The sequence below is a fragment of the Physella acuta genome, unplaced genomic scaffold (assembly GCF_028476545.2).
Source record: "Physella acuta isolate Inbredline_101_S28 unplaced genomic scaffold, ASM2847654v3 ptg001233l, whole genome shotgun sequence".
NCBI lineage: Eukaryota > Metazoa > Mollusca > Gastropoda > Physidae > Physella > Physella acuta.
In genome coordinates, this window is record NW_026732749.1 from 2277 (window position 1) to 29586 (window position 27310).

Sequence of the window (27310 nt, forward strand, 5' to 3'; positions counted from 1 at the left end):
ATCAATCTGAGTCCTGTAAGAAAAACTTGTTTTTTCTGAAGAACTTTCAGTTTTTCTCTTTTTTGTCATGATGACCTTGTCTTGAAAAAGGAACACATGCCTATCCTTCAATCTGGAAGAGCTTGGATCACCTTCCCACACACACAAATCATCCTGAAAGATATTTGTTGAAAATCAGAGGCGTCTCGAGGTGGGAGACCGGGGGGTGCTGACCAAACTGGTTGACGCCCTTTAGGGGGGTGACACCAAGGCAAAAAATAGCAAAATATATACAGAAAAATAAAAATTCCACTTAATTAAGTGATTAATTAGAGTTAAATAGTCTTTTAAGAGCAAAGTTGACAAATCCTGACAAGGGTGGAGGGGCGGGGGGGGGGGGGGGGGGGGGGGTAACACCATAACCTAAACCTGCTAATGTTAGAGAAAACACACTACATCAAACTGTATTTATAAACGACTATAAAATCGTTAGTATTATCTGAGCACAATTTAAAGCAATCGGCGTATTTTATTTAAAAAAAAAGGAGTAATTTCAACACAAATTATAGGGCACTTACCATCTGTACCTCTAGATAATTTTTTGCACGCACCTTTATAGAATACTAGGCCATATAGACGAAATGTTGGTCAGACTGAAAGCCCTCGACGGGGGCTATAAATTAACCGCGATTTAAATTCTCCTTATATGTAATACACACACACACACACACACACACACACATATATATATATATATATATATATATATATATATATATATATATATATATATATATATATATATATATATATATATATATATATAATAAAAAAATATTTCAAATTCGCAGGGGTGGCGCCCCGACAGGGCGCGATTTGTTTTTTTCTATATACGGTATATAAAAATAAAAGTCGAGTTTTGTTTGGCATCGTTCATCCGATAGCCATGAGACTTTGGGGAGTTCATTATACCACTCTAGGGAAGGGTTCTGTAAAAAAATAATTTTTAATTTCGCAAGGGCGGCGCCACGGGAGGGTCCGATTTTTCTCTCAAAACGGTATATAAAAAAATAAAAGTGAATTGCAGTGACACCGTTCATCCGATAGGCATGAAACTTTAGAAAGTTCATTATAAAACTCTAGGGAAGGGTTCTGTAAAAAATCTTTTTTTTTTAATTTCGCAAGGACGGCGCCACGGGAGGGTGCGATTTTTCTATATATACGGTATATAAAAAAAGTCAATTTTGGTGTGACACCGTTATCCGATAGCCATGAGACTTTGGGGGAGTTGATTATAACAATTCAGGAAGGGTTCTGTAAAAAAAATCCTTTTTTAATTTCGCAAGGGCGGCGTCACGGGAGGCTGCGATTTTTCTCTATATACGGTTTATAAAATTTCGGTTTCACACCGTTCATCCGTGTACCATGAAACTTTGGGGAGATGATTAGATTACTCAATGGTAGGGTTCTGCAAAAAAATATTGTTTAATATTGCAAGGGGTACGCCGGGCCTATGCGGTAGTGTAATCGGGGGTTGGGGGCCCTGAGAGCGCCCCTCTACGTCTCTGACACAGGGGCGGTCACCGAAGTGAGTGTGTTCTACCATATTATTTCAGTGAGTGATTAATGTACACTCAAGGTTTTTTATGTAGTAGTGTAGGTAAACCCGTGTCCTGATATTTATGATCCAAGCGCAGGCATTGTTTACATTTAAATAACTCATTTTTAGAAAAGAAGGTCACGCGTCTAAGAACATATAATTGGTAATGCGTTGGTGAAATTCTTGTAATATATTTCGTCAAACTTTCTTCTATCCCCGCGGCAACGCGCGGGGGTCGGGTACGCTAGTATATATATATATATATATATATATATATATATATATATATATATATATATATATATATATATACATTTATGTATACGTGTATGAATATGTGAGAATGTTTGACAGTGGAAGTGTATTAGTTTCTGATTTAATTATAAATTTAATTCAGAGTGTGCTTATTTAATTGATATGTGCGACAGTCTAGCGTCTCAAAGCAAGTAGGCAGTACTAATAGTTACACACACACACACACATACACACATATATATGTATATATACATATATATATATATATATATATATATATATATATATATATATATATATATATATATATATATATATATGTAACTAGGGTGGTTCTAGCTACTAGTTACATATCTGATAACGAACGAGAAGCCGAGACGCAGTATTTCAGTCTGATGCAACCGATAGCAGGTGGCTTATTGGGTCGGGCTGATAACAATCTCAAAGCCAACGCGTGCTATTTTGGGAAACGGTACAGGGGGATTCAGACGGCCTGTCAACTTTGATGGATAGGATGCAGGTGTTTTATTAGTCGGACTGTACGTAGAACTGCGCAACTAGTATTCGGAGACATCGATTACAAGTATCGATTACGGAAATGGATACAAGTACGACTACGATTTCAAGGGATAAATAGGGGGGGACGGCGGAGCTCGACCCTTTTTCCCCTCTTGCCTCTTTCATCACTCGCTTAGATCAGTCAGTCTGTGTGACTATGTCAAGTCGGTTATAGAACGGGTTAGCCGTATTGTGTTAAGGAGGATTATAGACATGTGGATTCAGTTATATGAAGCCTAGTGAAGGACTGTTAGGGGTCAGTTGATTCAGACTATTATTGAGAAGCATTCCTGTTGATTTATTGTGTTATTATGAAGCATTTCTTGATTCATGTAATAAAGGATCAATAGCGAACCTGCATCTTGAGTATCTATACTGTGGTCAATGTTGTCTAGAATGAGTGGTTAAACTCGTTAACACGTGGCACTACAGGTAATTAGGTCTCATTACATGTGGCGTTGCGAGCATGGTAACTGTTGGCTCGTTACAATTGGCGTTGTCGGCAGGATAAATGTTCGCTCGTCACAATTGGCGCTGCGATCAGGATGAATTCAACTAGACTTGCCGTTTAAGGCACCTATAGTCAACCTTGTGCATAACTGTGTTTAGTGTGTGTGTGAATTCGGACATTCAGGAACTGTGAAAATTGAGGAACGAGGAAAAATTTTTCATACACACACGGTAAGAAAGAACTCTTTTTTTTAGTACTTAAGGAAGAAAATGTCTACTCTGGACGAGAAGCAGACCCACATAGTGGTCCTACCCAGAGAGTCCCATATTAACAAATTTTACGGGGACGGAGATCCAACTTTAACCAACAGGTTCAGTGAAGAGGTCAAAGCGGCCTGGGCCTCGAGACATATGTCACCAGAGGAAAGATTAAGACTGCTGATGGGCAGTATAGGTGAAACGGTTAGGGCAGAGGTTAAGTGCCACGATAGGACCGTCCAATCAGATCCAGATAAGGTGCTAGATCTGATTATGGAGACCTTTGGGGAGAGACGGTCGGGAGTGCAACTGCTATCGGGATTCGTGGGCTTAAAGCAGAGAATGGCGGAGAGTGTGATGGAGTACTCACACAGGATGAACAGGGCCTTTGATTTGGTAAAGGGCAAATCACCGGACATTGATGTACGCCTACTGAGGGACCATTTCATCGAGGGGCTAGCAACCCCGATCTTAAGGAGAGAGTTGAAGGAGGAGGTCCACAAAGACCCGCAGTTGACCTTCCTTCAGGTCAGGAACTCAGCGATCCGCAGGTCCGAGGATGAGGACCAATCGAACTGTTCGGTGGACAAAGTCTCTGTGCCTGAACAGAGACAATCCCCACCCACAGGGGCCGACACGATGGAGACCATGATGGCTCAACTGTTGGCCCACCTAGAGAAGGTTGACCAACGTTTGGAGAGGTTGGAAAGCAGGTCAACAGCTGAGAATCAGGAAAAGAACGGGACAAAACAGGGACGGGTTGGACGGCCGCGTCCTGCCAAGCCATCACTCCAATGGACGGCAGACGGTCGACCAATTTGTTTGTCTTGTTCACAACCCGGACATATGGCACGGTACTGCCAGGGAAACGGTCGTCCTCTGTAAGGCAGGGCCAAGCTACAGAGGGGCGAGGTTATGGCCCAAGAAGCAAAATGATGGGAGTCTGTCCCGAAATGGTGATTACGATTGGGGACATCGCGGTGAAGGCAATTGTGGATACAGGCTCCCAGGTGACGACAATCACGGAAAATTTTTACACCAAATGGATGAAAGGAAAAGACCATAGGTTGAGGTCTGACACATGCATGCGCCTGACGGCAGCTAATGGACTAACCATTCCATACTGTGGTTATTTTCTGGCGGATGTCGTGGTGGCAGGACATAGGTTGAAGCAGGTTGGGGTGTTCGTTACGAAACACAACCTAGAGACAAATGTGTCAAATATACCTTGCCTGTTGGGCATGAATATTCTTGGCCAGTTGCCAGAATTTCTTACAAATATTGTCGGATCGACCACACCAGGTCGGGGATCCAAGTTGGCCAGGTTTGCCAAGACCAGAGGAAGGACAGCAGTCCCGGCAAACACGGTCAAGGCAATCACATTACAAATTGGTGATAGAAGCGTGAATGGTGATGTGATGATAGAACCATGTGGCGCCGCACTGAGGGCAGGCGTCGTGTTACTGCGGACATACACATCAGCGGAAAACGGACTAGTTCAAGGGTTGGTAGCAAATGTTTTGGATGAAGAAATTTTTATACCGCCTAACACTCTGGTAGGAGTACCACAGAACGTCGAGGTACAAAGGTCGGCACAGTGCATCGAACTGATCAATACCAGCAGTAATGAAGTAACAATTAGGTCGGTCAATGTGACGGCCGAGGTGAAGAAAAAGGGTGGCCGATCATATATATTCCCGGAAACTGAAGACCCAAAATTAAATGAATTACTGAATAAATACAGGGATGTATTTGCCTCGTATGAGGGTGATTTGGGGTACACGGAAGTAATCAAACACCAGATACCCTTACTACAAGACAAGCCGGTGGCGCAACCTTATCGAAGATTACCACCGAGTCACTACTCGGCGGTGAAGGCACACCTGAATGATCTACTAGAAAAGGGAATTATTACAACTAGTACAAGCCCGTATGCGGCACCGATTGTAGTGGTAAAAAAGAAGTCAGGGGAGATAAGACTGTGTTGTGATTACCGGAAATTGAACAATATCACAAGAAGGGATGCATTCCCCTTGCCTCGTATTGATGAATGTCTTGATGCGTTGGGGGGAGCAAGATTTTTTTCTACCTTGGATTTGGCCAGTGGCTACCACCAAGTGGCCATGCACCCCAACGATCAACATAAAACTGCATTTATTTCTCCACTGGGACTGTACGAGTGGACCCGTATGCCGTTTGGTCTAACTAATGCACCTGCTACATTCCAGCGAGTAATGCAGAGTGCTATGAGTGACTTTCTATTTCAAATAATGTTGGTGTATTTGGATGATATTCTAGTTTACTCAAAAACTTGGGAGGACCATCTAAAAAGATTAGAACAAGTGTTTCTCCGTCTTAGGGAGATAGGAGTAAAGCTGAACCCAGACAAATGCTGCTTTGGTCTGAAATCGGTACATTTTTTGGGTTACGTGATTTCGTCGGATGGCATCGCCACTGACCCAGATAAAATTGCAGCTGTTAAAGAATGGAAACAACCAACAACTACGGTAGAGGTCAGGTCATTCTTGGGCTTTGCTTCCTATTATAGAAAATTTGTGCCGGGTTTTGCAAAAATTGCCGCACCATTGCATGACTTGGTAAACAAAATGACAAAGAAACACAGTAAGGAGAAAAAGAAAGGTAAAACACAACTGATAGGTGAATTATGGACTGATGAATGCCTGAACTCGTTTAAGCTCTTGAAAAAGGCTTTGACAGAGGCACCGATATTGGGATACGCGGACTTTGATAAACCATTTCGGTTAGAAATCGACGCCAGCTCTAAAGGTCTGGGAGCTGTGCTATCACAACAACAAAAGCAAGGTTTCAGGGTTATTGCGTATGCCAGTCGAGCTCTGAAGGGATCAGAGAGAAACATGACAAATTACAGCGCCATGAAACTAGAACTTTTGACATTAAAATGGGCTGTGACTGAGAAATTCAGGGACTATCTATTAGGTGCTAAATATGTGGTATACACTGACAATAACCCCTTGAGTCACCTAAAGACAGCAAAGTTGGGATCCATCGAACAGCGATGGGCAGCAGAATTGGCACTCTTTGACCTAGAGATAAAGTATCGCCCGGGGCGGTCCAATGGCAATGCGGACGCCTTATCAAGGAATCCTTACGAGAGACCGGGTGATGAGGAGGAAACACTGACAGGAATATGTGAGGTCAGAGCGTCAACAGATATCCCTCATGGGGTACAAGTGATGCAGAACGGGCAGACCGGGGTGGAGCACATATCCACGGAACCCGAACATATGGACAGTAGTGATTTTATTTGCCTTAATCACAAAAAGATAAGAGATGCCCAGAGAACGGATAGTGGCTTACAACCGCTATTGAAATACGTCCAGGAACAAAAATTCCCAGGAAGAAGGGAAAGAGAACAATTTGGTCGAGAAACAAAGAAAATACTGAGTCAGTGGGACCGTCTCAGTATAGAGGATGGTGTTCTCATACGGAGAATTCATGACCAAATTGATGGGACAATACACCAGGTGGTGGTGCCTGGACAGTTAAGAGAAGAAGTGCTAAGGTTGGCACATGACAGGGCAGGACACCAGGGTCAGGACAGGACGCACAAAATATTACGACGGAGGTGTTACTGGCCCAATATGGAAATGGAGGTCAAACGCCATTGTGAGGCTTGTGTGAGGTGTCAGCATGCGAAAATGCCAGTTGTCAAAATGAGACAGCCATCAGGACACCTACTAGCGACAAAACCACTAGAGATTGTGGCGATGGACTTTACGTCGTTGGAGCAATCATCGGATGGGACGGAACATGTGTTGGTAATGACTGATGTATTCACCAAATGGACTGTGGCGGTGCCCACACGAGATCAGACTGCCAAAACAGTGGCAAAGGTATTAATAGAACATTGGTTCATCAAATATGGCATACCAAGACAATTACACTCTGACCAAGGAAGGGCTTTCGAGTCAGAAGTAATTAACCAACTGTGCAGCCACTACGGGATCAACAAATCTAGAACAACCACATTTAATCCGAAGGGAAACGGACAGTGTGAACGGTTCAACCGCAGCATGCATGATTTGCTGCGTACGCTAGAACCTGAACAGAAAAAACGTTGGCCTGATTTTCTCCCAGAGTTGGTATATCTATACAACTGCACACCCCATGCCACAACCGGCTTTACGCCATACATGTTGCTGTTCGGACGAGAGGCTCGACTCCCTCTTGATTTGTTCCTAGGAAAAAGGGAGAGTATGACTGGCTCATACACCGCACTGGAATATGTGAATGAACATATGAGAAGAATTAGAGAAATGTACAGGGTAGTACAGGAAAGACTAGAACATGAATCTCGGCGAAGGGAACCGCCGATACAGACGAAGGACCCGCCACTCAAACTGAATGACAGGGTATTACTGCGTAGCCACCCGTTAGGCAGAAACAAAATCCACGATCTCTGGGGACAGGAGATATGGCAAGTCGTGGAGATGCCTAAAGCAGCAGGTGGCCCCTTTAAGATAAGACCCATCGATCACGCCAAACCGGATCGGTGGGCGAATATTGCTCAATTAAAGAAATATTGGAATAGGCAAGAAGAGCAGTTACACACAGAGAAACCCAAGACAATTAGGGAACCGGAAGTTATAACGGAAATTCACATACCCATTCCGGAACCATATCACCATCAACAGAACAACCGCGATACGCAAGGGGAGGATACCGGCAACAATGAGGATCCCGGTCCCTCCAGAAGCAGAGAGACAGTAGACCATCAGATAAGTGGTCCGCGGAGAAGTTTAAGGAACAGAAGGAATACGAAATTTTTTGTCAGCAACCATCAATTCTTTCATGGTCGCGCTGGTATGAAAACAGACTGTTCAAAGAGCTATAGAAGTGAACTGGTGAAGGCACCAAATGGAAAGGGTGGATGTGAATTCTAGAACTGTTTTGTGTCTCAGGAAGATGATGTAGACACAGTTGATATGTGAAATAGGTATAACTGTCAATCGTATACGAATGGAACGTCGTGGACAGTGAGTGGAACAATAAAAATTTTTTTTACGATGATGCGATGGACATTTAGGAAGTGCACCTGCCAGGCGTTGTTTGTGGTTGAAAACACACAAAAAAAGCAGGGGTGGATGTAACTAGGGTGGTTCTAGCTACTAGTTACAAATCTGATAACGAACGAGAAGCCGAGACGCAGTATTTCAGTCTGATGCAACCGATAACAGGTGGCTTATTGGGTCGGGCTGATAACAATCTCAAAGCCAACGCGTGCTATTTTGGGAAACGGTACAGGGGGATTCAGACGGCCTGTCAACTTTGATGGATAGGATGCAGGTGTTTTATTAGTCGGACTGTACGTAGAACTGCGCAACTAGTATTCGGAGACATCGATTACAAGTATCGATTACGGAAATGGATACAAGTACGACTACGATTTCAAGGGATAAATAGGGGGGGACGGCGGAGCTCGACCCTTTTTCCCCTCTTGCCTCTTTCATCGCTCGCTTAGATCAGTCAGTCTGTGTGACTATGTCAAGTCGGTTATAGAACGGGTTAGCCGTATTGTGTTAAGGAGGATTATAGACATGTGGATTCAGTTATATGAAGCCTAGTGAAGGACTGTTAGGGGTCAGTTGATTCAGACTATTATTGAGAAGCATTCCTGTTGATTTATTGTGTTATTATGAAGCATTTCTTGATTCATGTAATAAAGGATCAATAGCGAACCTGCATCTTGAGTATCTATACTGTGGTCAATGTTGTCTAGAATGAGTGGTTAAACTCGTTAACACGTGGCACTACAGGCAATTAGGTCTCATTACATGTGGCGTTGCGAGCATGGTAACTGTTGGCTCGTTACAATTGGCGTTGTCGGCAGGATAAATGTTCGCTCGTCACATATATATATATATATATATATATATATATATATATATATATATATATATATATGTATATATATATGTATATATATATGTATATATATATGTATATATATATATGTATATATATATGTATATATATATATATATATATATATATATATATATATATATATATATATATATATATATATATATATATATATATATATATATATATATATATATATATATATATATATCTGTTGCTCGAATGTCAAAGATAATTTTAGCTTGCTCGAAAGCTTGTATTTCAAAAATCTTGCATGTCAAGGCATTTGTACTTTGAGGTACAACTGTTTATATATGTGCTGTTTGACTGAATAAATGTTGTATATAAATATACTTGCTGCATAGCCATTATTATCTATGATTTAAAAAAAAAAACTGTAAATATTTTTTTTTAAGAACAGAAGAGAACAGAACAGAACTTTGAAAAGAACACAAAACAGAATGCAAAATAGTAGGCCTAAATCACACAAAACATATATGAAAAACAAGAGCACAAAACACAAAAACACTCAAAAAAAAGTAAGTGCTTTTTTAATTTTAGTATCTAGTTAACTAAATTTTTTTCACTTGCGAAATATTGAAAAGGTTTATGGGCAGTGATCTTAAGTGAGAGGAAATAATGACACTTTTTAATACAGTTTAACCTACTTTTGAACATTTTAATTTTGAACTTGTTCTACCCTTTCAAACTACTATCTTGATGGCACTGACAGAAGCTTATTACATTCTTAACAATTTTTGTTTAAACTCATTCCTTGATAGTTTTACAACCAGATGCATTCTTGAATAACCAATTTATTTTGGTCAGTATGCTAGACACCAAATATAAATAAGATGCTTAAAATTTATACTGCTTAACTCATTTACTAGCAAAAATGATGAAATAAAAATGAACTTTAACATACATGTCTGATGAGAGGAGAAAAATGTGCTTTATCTGCCTCCAAACCCTCAATTAAAGGAAGAATTTTGCCATTTTCAACTTCTTTTTCAATAGAAATCAGCATTGCTATTGCTGCTTCAACATCTGAGCAGTTTTCACCTGCTCTTGCAGAGAAACGTAGAATGTCCTGAAATTAAATATTTTACTGTTTTACTTTTTTTATTTTGAAAAGAGAATTGTTTAAAAAATAAGAGTAGCCTACTTTCACATCTATGATGCAAAGCAATTTGCAGATACTGGAAAGAGGGGCAACAATTTATTTTGAAAAAAAAAATCATATTCATGAATATATGAATTCATAATATATACATGAATGCTTTCCAGAGTTCTAATTGACATATTTTTTGGGTAAACTATAATTCAGGAGGACATTTTGAGTGATTTAAAAAATTCTTAATATTCTACCAAAAATAGCTCACAGTTGTTTTAATAATCTTTTGAATACAAGTTATTTTAACTAACTTTCAACATCAGCTGATACATTTTTAATCTATCCATTGGCCGCTGAAGCAATGTAGTGACAGTATCTTTTAATTTTAAGTGCCTCTGGCTTAGTTCCTGAAACAAAATTAATTTCATAATTTTAAAAAAGTTGAAATATAAAGTTTAATTTATTGTCATCCTAAAATATCTTTAATAAATGGTGTCATGATTTAGCACTAGTTTAGTATTATATGCTTAGATGCTGCATGAAAAGAAATCTAAGGAAGTGATCTACATTAATGTGCTGAACAAAAATAAATTTCTGACAAATATGACTGTTTTAAATTTTTTTTTGATAAATAAGTTTCCAAAAAGACACCACTTTGCATTAAATCGCATGCAACCGCTCCATTTGCATATTCATTGCATAAACTTGTTTGTGTCCATTGTTTTATCTAAAATAAAGTAGACTGAGCTCACCAAATTTTCACAGGGGACAAATTAAAATTTTAATTCCAGATAGCGGATTTAGCTCAAAAATTGAAAGAAACCTGCATATAATCTACCATTGATCTATGAAACTTCCACACACAGACGGAAGAGGTACAAAAACCATTCACTGTCAAGACATACCACATAGCTAAATAAGGGGTGTTCCAACTGAAGTAGATTTTAAACATTATTTTTATACTACAAGACTCTACATTACAATCCCCTTTCTTTAACTGAGTATAATTAATATAGACTATATCTATCTGACCAAATAAAATTTTAAAATATTAAGAACACAAATACCTCAATAAATTGCTTCAGAATACTTGTTTCAAAGAGATAAAAAGCTGTGTCCAAGTAAGCCCAGTATTTGATATAGTTGCAAAATTCAGTTTTCTAGGGAAAATAAGGAATAAAGCTAAAACATTTTAAAGGTTTTTATGTTAATATATCTTAAAATAATATTTTTGTAAATATTTAAAATTATAAGCATTATATTTGTAGTAATGTATCTTACCCAAGTAAGAAATGTTACTCCGACCTCTGATGGGTTGACGCAACATTTAGTCAGTTCAGACAAGAAAGTGCTAAAAGACAAAATCATTTTTTAAAGAAACTTCCGTTAAAGTATGTAGGCCTAATCATCAAATTAAATTTAGTTGATTGCAGCTGTTTTTTAATAAAGAATATTAAATATTTCAACACAATTTTTTCGTTTTATTTAATTTTTTTTTTTTTTAGTATTTCAGGTAATATAACTCACCTTTCATGAAATTTGAGGATTCCAGTCAGATTTGTAAAAAGTGTTTCGATGCAAATACTGTCAATATCTGACATAACTTGTGGATTTGATACCACTGGTTTAATATATGTTTCAAGCAGATACTTAATTTCTCTGATGTATTCTCTTTCTGTTTCTTCCATTTCTTTAATAACATATCTTTAAAAAAGAAAAGAAAACAACAATCTATACCAAACTATACTACTATACTTGTTTTAAAGAATTAATGGTTTGCATGAATTATATTTTGAGACTAAGAACATTTTGTTAGAATATATGTTTAGAGCTTTTTAATTGCTGATGTGTTTCAATTTTACTGCTAAAAAATTACAAGATTAATATACTATATACCTTGAAGGAATGTTAATTTTTTTTTAAAAATAGAGACCTTGTTTTACTTGATGATGAAATTTTTTTTTTAAAACGATGTGTAGGCCTACATAACATCCATAAAAAAAATTAAAATCAAGATTACAAACTTAAATAATATGATTCATGGGTGAACAAGCACACTATTGCCTACTTAATCTGATTTTAGGAATTTAATCACACATTATGATATAAAGTTTATAAAGGATAGCCTACATATTTTTCATGAGCATAAAATATATATTATATATGTGTCAAGGGAGGGGTTCGACCACTGAATGAATAAAAGTTAACAAATATATTTTGAATTCAATAACTTACATGATGGGTTGACACGGTGATATAGAATATGTTTTAGATTTTTCACAAGCAAAAAACAGCATGCCAATACCGAGCTGATGAGGATACTACTGAGCAACTGTATAATATAAAACTAAAGTCAAAAGCTAATGCTGCAAACTATACTATCTGAGCTATTCACTAACCTGACAAATGTCTCTAACCCCTACAACACAAAAAACAGTTAGGCCTAGATCTATTTACTAATCAGTCTTAAGGCCAAGCCAAGTAGTAGTCTATTTTCTTAACTGACAGGATATAATTAAGTAATAGGGTCTTAGAGATATGGTGGGCCCCATTGAATCTGTCTCCCTTTAGGTCCTACCAGTTATGATACTGTTCTTAGGTTTTACTAGCAAGGAATTTGTTTTAAATTTTGGATTTCTAAAATCAGCCATTTTTTCAACTAACTTTTAAAACTTGCTAATCCACATTTTTGCTGAGATTACAAAACTATTTGGTAGGATACAATGGTGTCTGTGGAGAATTTCTTACATATTTCTTTAAAAATCTTTAGGAATGATTAGGAGTAATATAGTCAGATTAAATTGTCAGAGATAGTCAGTTTATGTATTGACTTCAACATTATATATATATATATATATATATATATATATATATATATATATATATATATATATATATATATATATATATATATATATATATACTAATAAGAAGAAACATTTATTGTTGGGTCTACATTCAATTATAAAATTGAATAGCCATGAAAAGACCAAAGAATAAATTTTGTTAAAACTTCTTTCACACATCAGATACCTTATTTGATTGTTCTGAATGCTTCCTGCACATAGATTTATTTTCTTGTACTACAGCTTCTAATTAGACCTATTTTGAGATGATTTCTGGGTCATGCTGGGAAAGAGTATGCAAGGGGGAATCACAATCATAGGAGCTCATCTGTGGAAGGCATCTAATTCTATTATACATGGTAGAATATAAAGTATGGAAGGCATTGACAAGAGAGTGGGAAAAACAAAAGTGCTTTCTAGTTGATAATAATTGCACAACATATTACAATCTGAGGGAAGTCATTTTCTTAATTTTAGATGCAATTTAAAATATTTATTTTGTAATACATGTCAGCCATTTTAAAACAACCACTTTTGTAACATTCTACTAATATTTTTATTGTGAGATAGATCTATAGACAAATCTATTATACATAAGCATTTGAAGTTTTGTATTGAATTTTAAAATTGGGGAAAAGATGCAGGTATCTACAGTAGAAGAGGTACAAAAACCAGTCATTGTAAAGACAGTATGTTTTTTATACCTTCGCTTGAGTCCAGCCTCTTGCTGTTTATTCTTAACCTGCAAAACTTCTTCCCTAAATGTTTCTCGAGTAGATCTACGCATGAATTGTGCAGAAACTGATTTCTCCTCCAAATAAGCAGATGGCACCCAGCCTTGTTTAGATGGATTATTTTTAGTAGGACGTGTTTGAACAAACCAAATATCAGCCCTTTCCCTATCAATAATTTCAACTATTTGCCCTTCTGATAACCGAACAGAATTCTTTTCTCCATCTGGTGGCATGTAGTCTGCTATAGCTATGTAATCTGGATAAGTCTAAAAAATTAATAAAGATAAAAAATTTAACAGTACATAAGGGACTTTTGTACATTTATATAATAAGCAATTAGCAACTAAATAAATAGAATTTTTTAAAAATTGCTGACCCATTCTCTAATAGCTTGATAACTTGATAACAACCACATTTTAAAGTTTATCATCATTGTTCTAGAAATATAGTAAAAGCTTACTCCTCTTAGCCTAAATTCATCTTCAGATGTATCCCCATCAAGAGAACCATATTTGGGTGAGTGGGTTAATTTTCTGTCCTTTTTCTTAACAGCTGTGATTTCTGCTAATAAAAACAGCATAATAGAAGGAGCATAATAGAAAGGGTATAATTAATAAACATAGTGTAAAAAATAATCTTGAAGGACTACAGGTGAAAAGGATTTCTGCGGAGACGATCCGCGTAGTCTGGATTAACAAATTGATTGGTAAGGAACAAAAAGTCTTTTTGTGGCACCCTATAATATCTCCTTTACATCTTTGGCTATAAGAAAAATACATAACTTATATATATAAGAGTATAGAACCAAAGTAACTATATATTTAATAATTAAGTTATAAATAAACAACTCATGAAAAAGACAAAATTGAAAATAACCTTTAAAAGTTGTTATAATTTAACATACAAATAATTACAAACTAATCCTCAAATTAAGTTTGCATAAGTTTAATCTTGGAAACAAAATAGTTACATGTTAATTTAAACTTTGGGGGCTGTAGTGTAGGCAGCTTAATAAAAGTTATAATCTGTCAATTTGGCTTGAAAATGTTCAATATAAACATTAGCTCAATTGCTTAAAGTAAATGTCATTATACAGGGGACCCACAGCCGGCCATCTATATATATGTTACGGTCAAAGGCCGAAGTCGGCCAAAGTACGCATTGGCCGGTCAATGCGCGCATTGGCCAATACCGCCTCCAACTGACCGGGCAAAGTCCGAAACTTTACTTGATTTCGGCCTTTGGCGGACTGGCCAAGGTAGACCGGCCAAAGTCTGAAATGGCTCTTGATTTTGGCCGTTGGCTCTTGATTTCGGCCTTTAGCCGGCCAGTCCATGGACTGGCCATGGTGGACCGGCCAAAGTCCGAATTAGAAGATCATGAGCAGATTTTGGGGTTGTTTTTTTTTTATACCGTAAGGATCATGAAATTAGGTCTTTATTAATTATTAATTAAAGTAAATGAGAGAAACATTACATTCGAATTATGTTATTGTAATATAGCCTATTCTCAATTAATATTATCATTTGTTACAAGTTGAACTTTTATGGCATTTAGAATTACATAGTAGCTTGTTATTTTTACACTTGCAGCGATTTGTTGTGCAGTTGGTTGTGCAGTTACAGCGAGTGTATCTTGGCCGCCAATCAGTGATTTTTAAGATGCAATGGTTCTTAGTGATTTTTTCTCAGTGCCAACGGACGAGAATACAGTTGTTTTAGAACACCAAGTTCCGTGTTTAGCTTGTAGAAAGCGCCCTCGACGCTCATGACAACTGCAATGACGCTTCGGGGATTACCGCAATCTCTGTCAACATCTGGTATACTGATGCGAACATTATCTTCCACTTCAGCTTGTTTAAAATTTGTATCTGATTTTGTTAGCATCTTAGCACCTTCAGTTTGCAAGCAAGTATGAGCTGCTGACCTGTTGTCCATGATTTCTTGTTTATTGTGACATAATCTCCAAGTAATATGGACATCGTTGCCACATGATCCACAAGAATGGGCTGCACTACACTATTTTTTCACAAACTATACAGAATCTGTTGACCACATTATTGTCACACAACCGGTCTGTACATTCCACCACGGTAGCATATGTATTAGCTGAGGATGTCGTTACATTTATGGCAACCTCCATTTCTTGTTCAATGTTCTCAAGATCTTCCTCAGTAACTAAATTATCGAGAGCCTCTCTTGGTAGTTTTGAAGTGCTAAGTCCCACTTTTGCTTTGCATCCAAACAAGGTTTCGTATGGCAATTGTTGGATTCCTTGATAAAAAGAAAGGTTTTTCATTAATTGAATGAATTTCAGACTCTCAGAAAATTGAGCTGATTCGTTTGTCTACATCCATGCCATCATGTTTTGAACATCTTGGCTGGTACGTTCGACTGAACCTTGGCTTTAGCTATGCCTTGGTTTTCCGTGAACTAGTTTAAACCCTTTATTTACGGAATTATGTTCTGAATGAGATTTTTACTTAAACAATGTGTTACTATATTGCTTTTGGCACATTCAAAGCATATATCGAAGGAAATTTCGTTTCATAAATTTTTAATGGCCCAAACAGATATTGGTACTTATAAGTACCGTCAGTAAACTAGGACATTTTTTTCAAAAAATTTTTTTTTACAAAACAGGAACAAACGATACAATTTATTAACTAATAACATGGCAATCATTATAACAATCACTTTTGTAATTTTCACACATAAATACAGCACAAAAGTATCTTTGAGTACGATTTTTACTGGATTTTCTATCGGAACACATCTTAGACCTCAAACACAGCAAAAGTAGTCGACATGTCATGCTCCCTAAATCTTGTGTGTGGTCTTTCTGGTGTAGCAACGGTTGCCGGAATGAATATGCTTTTGCTGGAAGCTTCCAATAACTAGTACAATGAGCCGCATAAACAAACAAAAGCCTAGTCATTCAGCACACAACTACTAGAAATACTAATATAATTGTAGTCTACTATAATATTATGACAAGTCTACACTACAGTGCAAAGTTCATAAATAGAAGTGAGCTCAATGTGTTTTGGAAGAAGTAGTGGATTACTCTTTTCTGTTTACTGATTACAATTTACCTTATAGATCTATACTATATGCAGAAGTATGGACTATTACTAGTCTACAGGTATACATTATGTAAATGCTAGTAGTTGTAGGCGAGTCAGTTTATTGCAGTAAATATAACTAACAAATTAAATCTTACTACCTGAACTAGGCTTTGGTATACAAATGAAGTATATTAAACCTTATAAACGAGCCTGCAACTGATACCTTTATTCTTGTTATTTTTTTACTACTAGAAATTAACATGTAATTACAATATTTCTTAGGTAAACCATATGCAAACCTTCTTATAAATGTGTAAATATCATTTTTTGAGTACATTTCGATAAGTAATTATCAAGACAATATTTATGTAACTCCACCTAACAAATCTGCAATTTTCTAAAAATCCTAAAAAAATGACCGTGTGCCCTGACAGTACTTATAAGTCCACTTGTAAACATTGATCTAATACAAAGACAATTTGATTAAAATTGTATAACTAGAAGTTAAACGCGTTTGCCTGACTATTGAAGGCGCCAATAAAAAATATTTGGGGTTGAAAACTTGAAAAATAAGGTAAAACAAAGGGAAATCAGGAACGTGTGTGAGAAATGTACAGAAAAATTGTGAACTACCGATATAGCAAGACATTGAAAAAGCGCCACACCATTAATTTTTTAAAAAACATTGATACCTCCAACTACCGGCGACTCGGGGGAGATAATACTATAAAATACATCAATAATTTTTAAAATTCGTATTTAATTAAAAATAATACAGGCACTTAATTAAAGTGGTACTTATAAGTACCGTCAGTAGATAAAGAGTTAAGTGAAGGCCACGTGTTCTTTAGTTCAGAAATATTTTGGCAGCCATCTGGTATGTCTGTCTCTTGGTCTGACGGCCCTTTTGGTCCATGTCGCAATGCATATAGAATGCTATACAAACAAGAGCGAAACAATACGTTTCTCACAATGAAACCGCACCCAGAATAATCAAAACGCGATCACAACTTAGTCTAGATAGGACATTGGCCAGTACGTCCCTGCCAATGCGCACATTGGCCGGCCAATGCGTGCTTTGACCGCATTTCGGGCTTTGACCGTGACATATATAAGGCAAAGTTGCCAGGTCAAAATTGGCAGGATCCTGCCTTGGGTCAATAGTGCACGAGGACCGGTGTTGGTTGACCGAAAAGTTCACGAAGAGCGGGTCAAAACTGACCTCGACTGACCGGCGCCTTATATGGGCTATATACCGAAAATAATTCCCCACGTAGGAACCTTTTCAAAACTCCCGAGGTCGTAGACCGACCCTCGAGGGTGGCAAAAAAAAACTATGATATGTTCCGGAAAATTCCAGAAGACCGTTAGAACTGACCAGTCAGAATTTTCTCTATAAAAAATTTGTTAATTTTCTGAAAAAAACGATGACTCTTTTCAAAACAATGTTTTGGAACTTTGTCTCTGTACATCTCGCTCGTTTTTTCCATAAGCCTGCGTAAATGAATCAGGCTTATGGATAAACTATCAGTCAGCCTCTGTTTGCACGACGAGGGCTAAAAACTGACCGCGAGTGAAATTCTCCTTATATGAGCTATATATCGAAAAATATTTCCCACGTAAGAACCCTTTGAAAACTCTTGGGGTTGTACATCGGACCCTGGAGGCCAGCAAAAAAATATTGCTACCCTCGGGAAAACCCCGGAACAATATTTTAATTGACCAGAGGCAGTGGCGGAACTAGAAAAAATGGGCCACCCCGCAAAAAAATTTTTTGGGCCCCCCATATATGTATGTATATATATATATATATATATATATATATATATATATATATATATATATATATATATATATATATATATATATATATATATTTATATATATATATATATAAACACGCAATACGAACATAGGATACTCATATCTGGCCTGATCGGTTTTGAAAAAAAAAATTCAATTAAATCTAATCACAACAACATGTCATGTGTATCAGTGGCGGAACTAGAAAAAAAGCCCCCCCCCCCCGAAGAATTTTTTTGGGCCCTATATATATATATATATATATATATATATATATATATATATATATATATATATATATATATATATATATATATATATATATATATAACAAGGTTCGCTCTCAATTTAAAAAAAATTCCATCTGGTACACGAATAAATCAGAGGTTTTCCAACACACGAGCTGGCCCCTTTCTAAATCTAGTCCAACACACTAAACTGAGGCTTTCATCAAAACGTTACTAACCGTGTGCCCTGTTTTCCAGAAGTTGAATTAAATGTTAACAATGTCGGCAGTTCATTTCTTGGATCTTAGGGCGCGGGTTTGTCCACACTAACAACTAGACACGCCAAGGCATGCTGTAAATCCCTCGGCGACGGCCCAGGTGTCAGGGGAGTCACGGGGCTCTTGGACCTACCGGTTACATTACTGCACGGGTGATGGGTGTGACACATTGTTTCTTCCGGCAGAGCTGCCCCCCCCCCCCTCCCCTCCCCCGAAAACAGTCTACCCTGGAAGAAACATTGGTGCGACACCTAATTAGATTTAGTCATCGAGTGTAGTAGCGAGACTTATTCCTAGTGTTGTGGGAACTTTTAAACTACTGTCTGTGGTGGCCAACTTGCTCATATGTGATGCGCTCAGGATGACACTGACGCCAGTTGTATTCAAGTAGTAACCTCATCCGCTTATGCAGGATCACGGGGCGCTAAATCACATATTTCCGTTAGGAGTCCCCACTCGAATATGTACAAATGTTAGGCCTATGACAGAAACCTTTCGGGGCTGTACTCAACAGCTTCCCAAGTTTTCATGGCGATTGGGTGAATGATGCAGTAATGCATAATAATAATAGAGAGAAAAATGTTTTTCACATGTACAACTTTATGTGGCCAGGTCACGCGTTGGATAACCTTCTGATTTAGGGGAGGGGGGGGGGGGATTAACAAAAAGCCTGACCCTCACACCCCCCCCCCCCCCCACCTCAATGACTATTAATAATGTTCAATTAATTCTAAACGTTCTAATTAATTTCTAAATAATTATATAAAAAATAATCTTACCTGCCCTGTTTTGTGAATTAGATGTGCCTAATACTATGAAAGTAAATTAATATGTGTTGACTAGATCTAGTGCTGTCTAGTGTCTGACAAAATGTTCTGAAGTGGTGAATCGTACGGTTAGGAAGTAGTTCATAAACGATACATTTATCTCCTCGATACTTGTGAGGTTGAGAAAGAGGGATGGAATAGGGGTCGGCTCGGGAAAAAACTTGAAAGGGACAACAAAACGCCTTGATCTATGTATGTCAGCATCGCCCATTGTAAAACTTACTCAGGGGAGATAATTTGAAGTATAGGCCTTAAAAGTTTACTATACTTCTTGTAAAATAAAAAACAAGTAAACGTATATAAAACTGAAGTTTCTAGTATTATATATTTTTTTTTAATTATTTGTACGATACAAGATAGTACAGGATACAAATTCAACCACTATCACAAACACATATTAACATTGAAAAATGTACAATGGATTTCGGGTCCCCTACCAATGCCGCAAATAAGAACCGCGCATCATGAAAGTATTGCAAGCCCACTTCATATGTAGCGGCTTTTCGTGCTATGGACTTTGTTGTTTTTTAAAAAAGAATTTTGCCGGCGACAGCGTGTGTTTGATTGTAGGGAAATAGAACTCGGCCTTGACGATGGTTAAAAAATACAACTATAAATAACTGTTTTAAATATGTAAAGAATTTGTCGACAATTTTTAACCCCCTTTTTGGTCCCCATCCCCTGCCCCATCCGCCACAGTATACTTTGGAGGATCGGTCAAACAGTTACGTGTCCTCTATTTAGCTATCAAAGGGAGGGGGGGGGCAACGAGTCAAAGAAGTCATTCAAAATTTGAAGAGTTGCCTATATTTTACACTGTAGTTTGTGTAATGGATTTTATCTTTTGCGGAAGAGCGTGGTATAGTGACTGTAAAATAAAGATAATCGTACCGCAGCTACGGTGTTTTTCTTTTACAAACCAAACATTAAGGCAAAAATTAAATTCAAAATTTAAAAAAAAAAAATTTGGTCAGCCGTGGGCCCCTAAACGCCCCCCCCCCCCCCCGCGCATTGCGGGGTCTGGCGGGACTGTAGTTCCGCCCCTGTTCATCAGGCAAATGAACAACTACTGACTAGTGTCTTTAACAAAATGTGCAGAAGTGGTCAGTTTACAGTTCATAGACGGTTCGTTAATCTATGCATTACATCTTATTGTAAGAGTAAGGGTGTGGTGAGGGGTAGAAGTGAGGGGTAGGGGATAGGGGGAGGGGAGAGAGTTGGGAAGGGAAGGGGACAAGAAAGCGCCGATAAGCATCTACATCAATAGTGCCGACTTTTTCCGATCGTCTAGAAGACCAGGATAGTCGCCTCGCCGCAACATTTCCCCAGCCCGATTTCAAAGCGTACCGGCACAGTCAAATTTCAGATGCTTCGTCTTTGAAGTTGTCTATATGTCTGGCGGTCTCTCGAGCTATAGTCAGTGCATTTTTCTCAAAGACGTTTGCCGACTATCGTGTTTGTTTGTAACTGTAGAAGAAAGATAACTCGGCCTCCACATAATTTTTTTTTTTTTAAATAATTTAGCCAGGATTTTTGGGCCCCCAATTGGTCTGGGCCCCCCCGCATTGCGGGGTCTGGCGGCACTGTAGTTCCGCCCCTGACCAGAGGCTATATTTCCTAATATAAACATTGTACCGTTTTTTTTTGTAAAAAAAAAAAATACAAAAATCTGGACGTACAAACCCATTCATAACTCCTGAGGTCGTAGAAATACCCGCTGGGGTCACTATAGAATAGGCTTTATCTTCGGGAAAACTTCGGAAGGCCGTTAGAACTGACCGGTCCGAATTCCCTATATAAACATTGATAATTTGGGGGAAAACGATGACTTTTTCAAAACACTGTTTTGGAACTTTGGTTCTCTATATCTGGCTCATTTTTTCCGTAAACCTGGGTAAATGAATCGGCCTTATGGATAAACTATCGGTCAGCCTCTGCTCGCACGGCGAGGGCTAAAAAGTGACCACGAGTGAAATTCTCTTGATATGAGCTATATATAAATAAAATAAAATTGCCGAACGGTCCCCCTGATATTTTGTGAGGTCGTAGACCGACCCTGGAGAGTAACAAAAAAACCTTTATTCCCGTCAGAAAAAAAACTATTTTATACTATTTTAAAGACAAACAGAAAATGACGAAGTATAGCATTCATTTGAGTAAGATTTGTGTTATAAATAGTGTTTATTCCAGGCTTTTTTTCTTCGGGGGTGCACTTGAAATTTTCGGGGTGGCGGACAACAATTTCCGGGGGGGGGGGGATACTGTCAAAAGTATATATTTTCTATATGAATTCCATTTTGTTCGGGGGGGGGGGGGCGGTAGACTTTCTTCGGGTGGAAGAAACTCTGGTTATAAATTAAGGTAGTATCCTAATTAAATTATAGAAATTAATTTTAAAAGTCAATGTAATATAAATTTTGAGTTAAACTATTCAGGGAACCTCCGTAGTTCTAATTACCTTTCGATTAATAGATTGCGAAGATTCCCTTAATGACTCTAAAATTAGCATTACCTAAGCACTCCACAAATCAGTCAATCTCTAATTAATTAAGCATTCAAATTCTCATATGTTTTGTGAAAACCTAAGCGAAGCTAGGCAGTATGCCTAGTAATATATAATTTCAAAAATTAAAAATTAATATTTGTGCATTTTTGCCTTGATATTTGGTTTGTAAACATAAAAATACTGTAGCTGTGGCATGATTATCTTGATATTACAGTCAATATACCCAGTGGCGTAGCGAGGTCGGGTGTCACCCGGTGCGGCACTTAATGGTGTCACCCTCTAGAGGCGTAGCGACCCTTCCCGGGGACAAACTTTCAAGTTTTCGATTTGCACCCCCCTCAAACTTTCGATTTGCACCCCCCCCCCCCTCAAACTTTCAATTTGCGCCCCCTCTCAAGTTTTTCTCTATATATTTTGCTATTTTATACCCCCCTAAATGGTGTCACCCGGTGCGGTCCGCCCCCCGCCCCCCCCCCCCCTCGCTACGCCTCTGAATATACCACGCTCTTCCACAAACACTAAACACCACTACATAAACTGTAGTTAAAAAGATAGGTAAAACATTGTAACCATTCGACCGGACCTTAAAAGTGTGCTGTGGCAAGTATGGTTCTCCTACAATCAAACGCGCTTTCGGTCAAAAAAATCTTTGGAATAAAAATATAAATAATTATCATTAAAAAAGTAAAAAAAAACCCACGTTTTCTGATTGAACTAAAAAGTAGAAAATAAATGCTATACATCACAATAATGCAAGCGATCATTCTACTATAAGCGATGAAAAACGTGGGGCGCCGAAGTAAAAGTTATATTACTACTGATTAGATAATACTATTGACTTTTATTAGGGAGCTTGTAGAGAGTCAACAGTATTAGAAACTGTAAGAAAATCACGGCGCCCCACGTTTTTCATCGCTTATAGTAGAGTGATCGCTTGCATTATTGTGATGTATAGCATTTATTTTCTACTTTTTAGTTCAATCAGAAAACGTGGGTTTTTAAACACTTTTTTAATGATAATTATTTTCTACTTTTTAGTCTTTGTCTGTTTGTTTGCATTAAAATCTTGCTATCGATTTTATCTTTTCGCATTCACTTTTTTTTGGGTAAACGAAGATAACTCGTAAAAAACACGTGCCTTGAACCCGTGTCGAGTGGGTTAGCAATCGTGTGCCCCACCACTCGACCATATCGTCTCCCCCATACTGGCCACCAGTTGTTCCGGTTGTTTGTACACAAACACCACGTGAACACTACTCAGTAAGCCAAAAGAGGGAGGGTACCGAACCTTGTTTTCATCAAATTACAATTACTGGGTTATGTCCCTTTCCCCCCCACGTTTTTTTGTACAAATATATAGCGGTCTAAAATGATCAATAAAATGTTTCCATTGATCAATTAAGTAATAATAACAATTGAATATTCTATTGTCATTGAAAACAAAGCTTCCCTGAAAATTTCAGCGCGCTAGCTAACTGGGAAGTGCCCGAAATTTCGACCGCAAGATTTGATTGGAAAAACAGACGCGAAAGCAAGTTAAAGAAAACGTGGTAAAAAAACGGGAAGCCGCAAGATAAGAGGCGTGTACAGATTTTGGGATAGGGGGAGCGGCGAGTCGAGAAAAAAGTGACATTGCTTCGCTAAGGTGAAAAATAAATTCAAACATTGCTCTGTAGAAAACAAAATACCATATAGTCAGACAACACAAAACAATTTATCATACAACCGAAAACAAGAAACGCAACACAATCTGTTTTGTAGGCGTTGTAAAAAAATATTGACATAATGTATAGGGCCTATTGGTTAAAACAAGTAAACTACAGTAGAGGACAAACTCACTCTCTTAATGAAGATAGTATATATAGGTCTACGCATTTAATTATAGGCTAATTGTTAAATTCAACAAGGTAATTCCCGCCCCCCCCCCCCACCCCCGACCATTTTAAGGATGGTGGCGCCTTTTTTTTTATGGAAAATAATGAAATAATACAGAACACAGAGTATACAAACAAACTGTGTCAACAGAGTTTCTTCCAGGCATCTCTTCGAAAAAATTTTATCGCCCCCCCCCCCCCCAACGAAATGAAATTTATATAATTTATATAGAAAATATATACTTTTAACAGTGTCCGCCCCTTCCCCCCCGAAAATTGCAAGTGCCCCCCCCCCGGAGAAAAAAGTCTGGAAGAAACACTGTGTGTCAACCAACTCGCGGTAACCCCCCTTACAATAATAAAGTAATTTACTAAGGTCTGCAGTGGCGGAATTAGAAAAAAAGGGCCACCCCGCAAAAAAAAAAATTCTGGGCCCCCCTCCTATATATATATATATATATATATATATATATATATATATATATATATATATATATATTCAAACATAGAACACAAATATTGGATACTCATTTTTCTGGCCTGATCGGGTTTTGAAAAACAAAAAATGTCTTTTTTTTTTCAATTTAAACAAATTACAACATGCCATGTGTGTGCATTAGTCTGTTTTGGATTATTTTTTTAAGAACTAGTTTATTCAATACGTTTGAATGCAGGGGGGGGGGGGCACGCCATTTAGGGGCCCATAGCCGACCATGATAAATTTTTTTATATTAAAAAATATAATTTTCTTGCATTTTTGACTTGACGGTAAAAGCTTTTGCAAATAACAAACAGATCTACTACAGTAGTAATGTTATACAGTAGCGAACACATGCGGTTGCGTAAACAAATATAATAATATGCCTGAGCTGTAGAGAGAAAGATAGGCAAACGTACAAAATACTTCCATGACTTATTTCCCTTTTTTTAATTTTTGAATAGGGGTGCTCATAAGCTCCTTTTAATATATTTGTACTAAACAAATTAAAAAGCAATTACTTCTCTTAATTATTTTTTAAAAAAAATACATACTAAAGAGTAAAGATTGACCTAGCATAAAAAGGAAATATATTAAAAACAAATAATACAAATACAAAAAAAAACATATTATAAAAAAACATAACACGAGAAACCATTACACATACAAAGCTTTCACGATTTATATTCTTTTGACCGGCTTTAGACTAGAAGGTAGGCAGTATTACAGCAAACATGTTGAAGAACCTAATTATAGATCTATATCTATTAAAAATATTCAAAACAGACTAATTCACTCACACACATGACATGTCGTAATTTGTTTAAATAGAAAAAAAAAAACATTTTTTTTCAAAACCCGATAAGGCCAGAAATGACTATCCAATGTTTGTATTCTGTGTTTTTGTATATATATATATATATATACATACATACATATATACATATATATATATATATATATATATATATATATATATATATATATATATATATATATATATATATATATATATATATATATATATATGTATATATGTGTGTGTGGGCCCAGAATTTTTTTTTTGCGGAGTGACCCTTTTTTTCTAGTTCCGCCACTGAGTGATAGGTGTCATAGCGTAAATAGATAGAATTAGACTAGACTAGTAGAGGTTACTGAGGACAGTATAAACTTGACGGTAGACTATTTGGTGCGAGAGTATTGTGCGCGTGTTTTTAATCAAATATTTGTGGCGTGAGTGTGACGTGAGCATGACGCGACAATGTTATCGATGACGTTGAACGCAGCAGTGAAGACAGTTTGGGGGTTAGCCATTGTAGGAAAAGGACGTGTTTTGATATTGTGTAATATATCTATAAGTGTGAGATAATAAAGTTAATGCTATTTCATGAACGTAGTTGTTAATATAGTTAATTAGTGTCTGCGGAAAATAAGAGTGTTACCGTCCTCCATCACAAGTGTAATAGTTGCAGTATGAATAATAGAAGTCAGAAAATATAGATGTTATAGAACGTATACAATAATCCTCCCATCACAATAGGGGATGTTATATTATTTAATAAATATACAATACTAGGCTATACACCATTGACGAATATTGTGTATTTTATCATGGAAAACAATTGTTGCGACTTTCATTGTTTTACTCTCTCTGCCCTGGCCATTCCTATTTACTTCAACGAGGGGTTAAGGGCGGTTTTTTTTTTTTTTAATTTTGGTTGACAAAATAGTTCTAAACGGCTTATATTCAATACAGAAAAAAAAAGAAAAATGAGTGTAATCGATGGATCTCAAACAGCTTTAGGTTTTTAAAATGTAAATATAATTTTATCGATTGCTGTATTTAAAAAAAAAATTCTTAAAATAATTAGTATGATTACATAGACTTTTCAAGCCTATTCACTTTTCTGAGAACCTTTTTTTAATTCTAGATTTTCCAGACTGCGTACGAGAAAATCTGAAGATCCTAATGACTCAAATTTTACTCGTACATTAATGCAAAATATTTAAAATATTGACAGCTCAAAAAATAAATAAATAAAGTTACGGTACTCGTATGTTGAGTAGGTCCACCGTCGCACGGTCATTTATTACTAGTATTACTAGATTCTAGGCCCTGATATAATTTTACTAAATTTCTTCCCTACCTTCCACAGTATCTTCTTTCCTTCTTTCTTCAATAGGTTCAGTTGATCCAGATGTGCATAAGACACACGAAGGTACAAAGCAAATCTAGAGAGAGCAAATTTAAATGGTTTCTTGATTGTTTTAAACAACGAATAGGTAGGCATCTAGAGCTAAACACTTTAGTGAGAAAATTATTCACTTTATTAAAGTATTGAAGTCAGTGAAGTAAATGATCAGAACTGAAGTCATTTGAAGTCAGTTAAGTCAGTCAATAAAATAGTTGAAGTCTTTGAAATCAAATTGAAGTCGTTGAATTCAAAGAAGGTCTTGATTTATATGATTAATTTTGGGGATAGAATAGAGTAGTAAGATAGTTTGTTGATGTATTACATTAGTAGCAGACGCTGAAAAATATAATTTGT

At 37.0% G+C, this 27310-nt stretch overlaps 1 protein-coding gene across 1 annotated transcript; it reads right to left on the bottom strand.

Annotated features, from left to right (window-relative positions):
* Window positions 1-26993, bottom strand: LOC131957331 (kalirin; the record flags this gene model as incomplete). Its single annotated transcript, XM_059322063.1, has 9 exons — window positions 1-153; window positions 9933-10097; window positions 10433-10528; window positions 11189-11281; window positions 11403-11472; window positions 11649-11825; window positions 13672-13967; window positions 14162-14265; window positions 26909-26993. Coding segments are annotated over 9 exons (1239 nt in total), but the record flags the coding sequence as incomplete, so codon positions are not given.
* Between the last annotated feature and the right edge of the window lie 317 nt (window positions 26994-27310).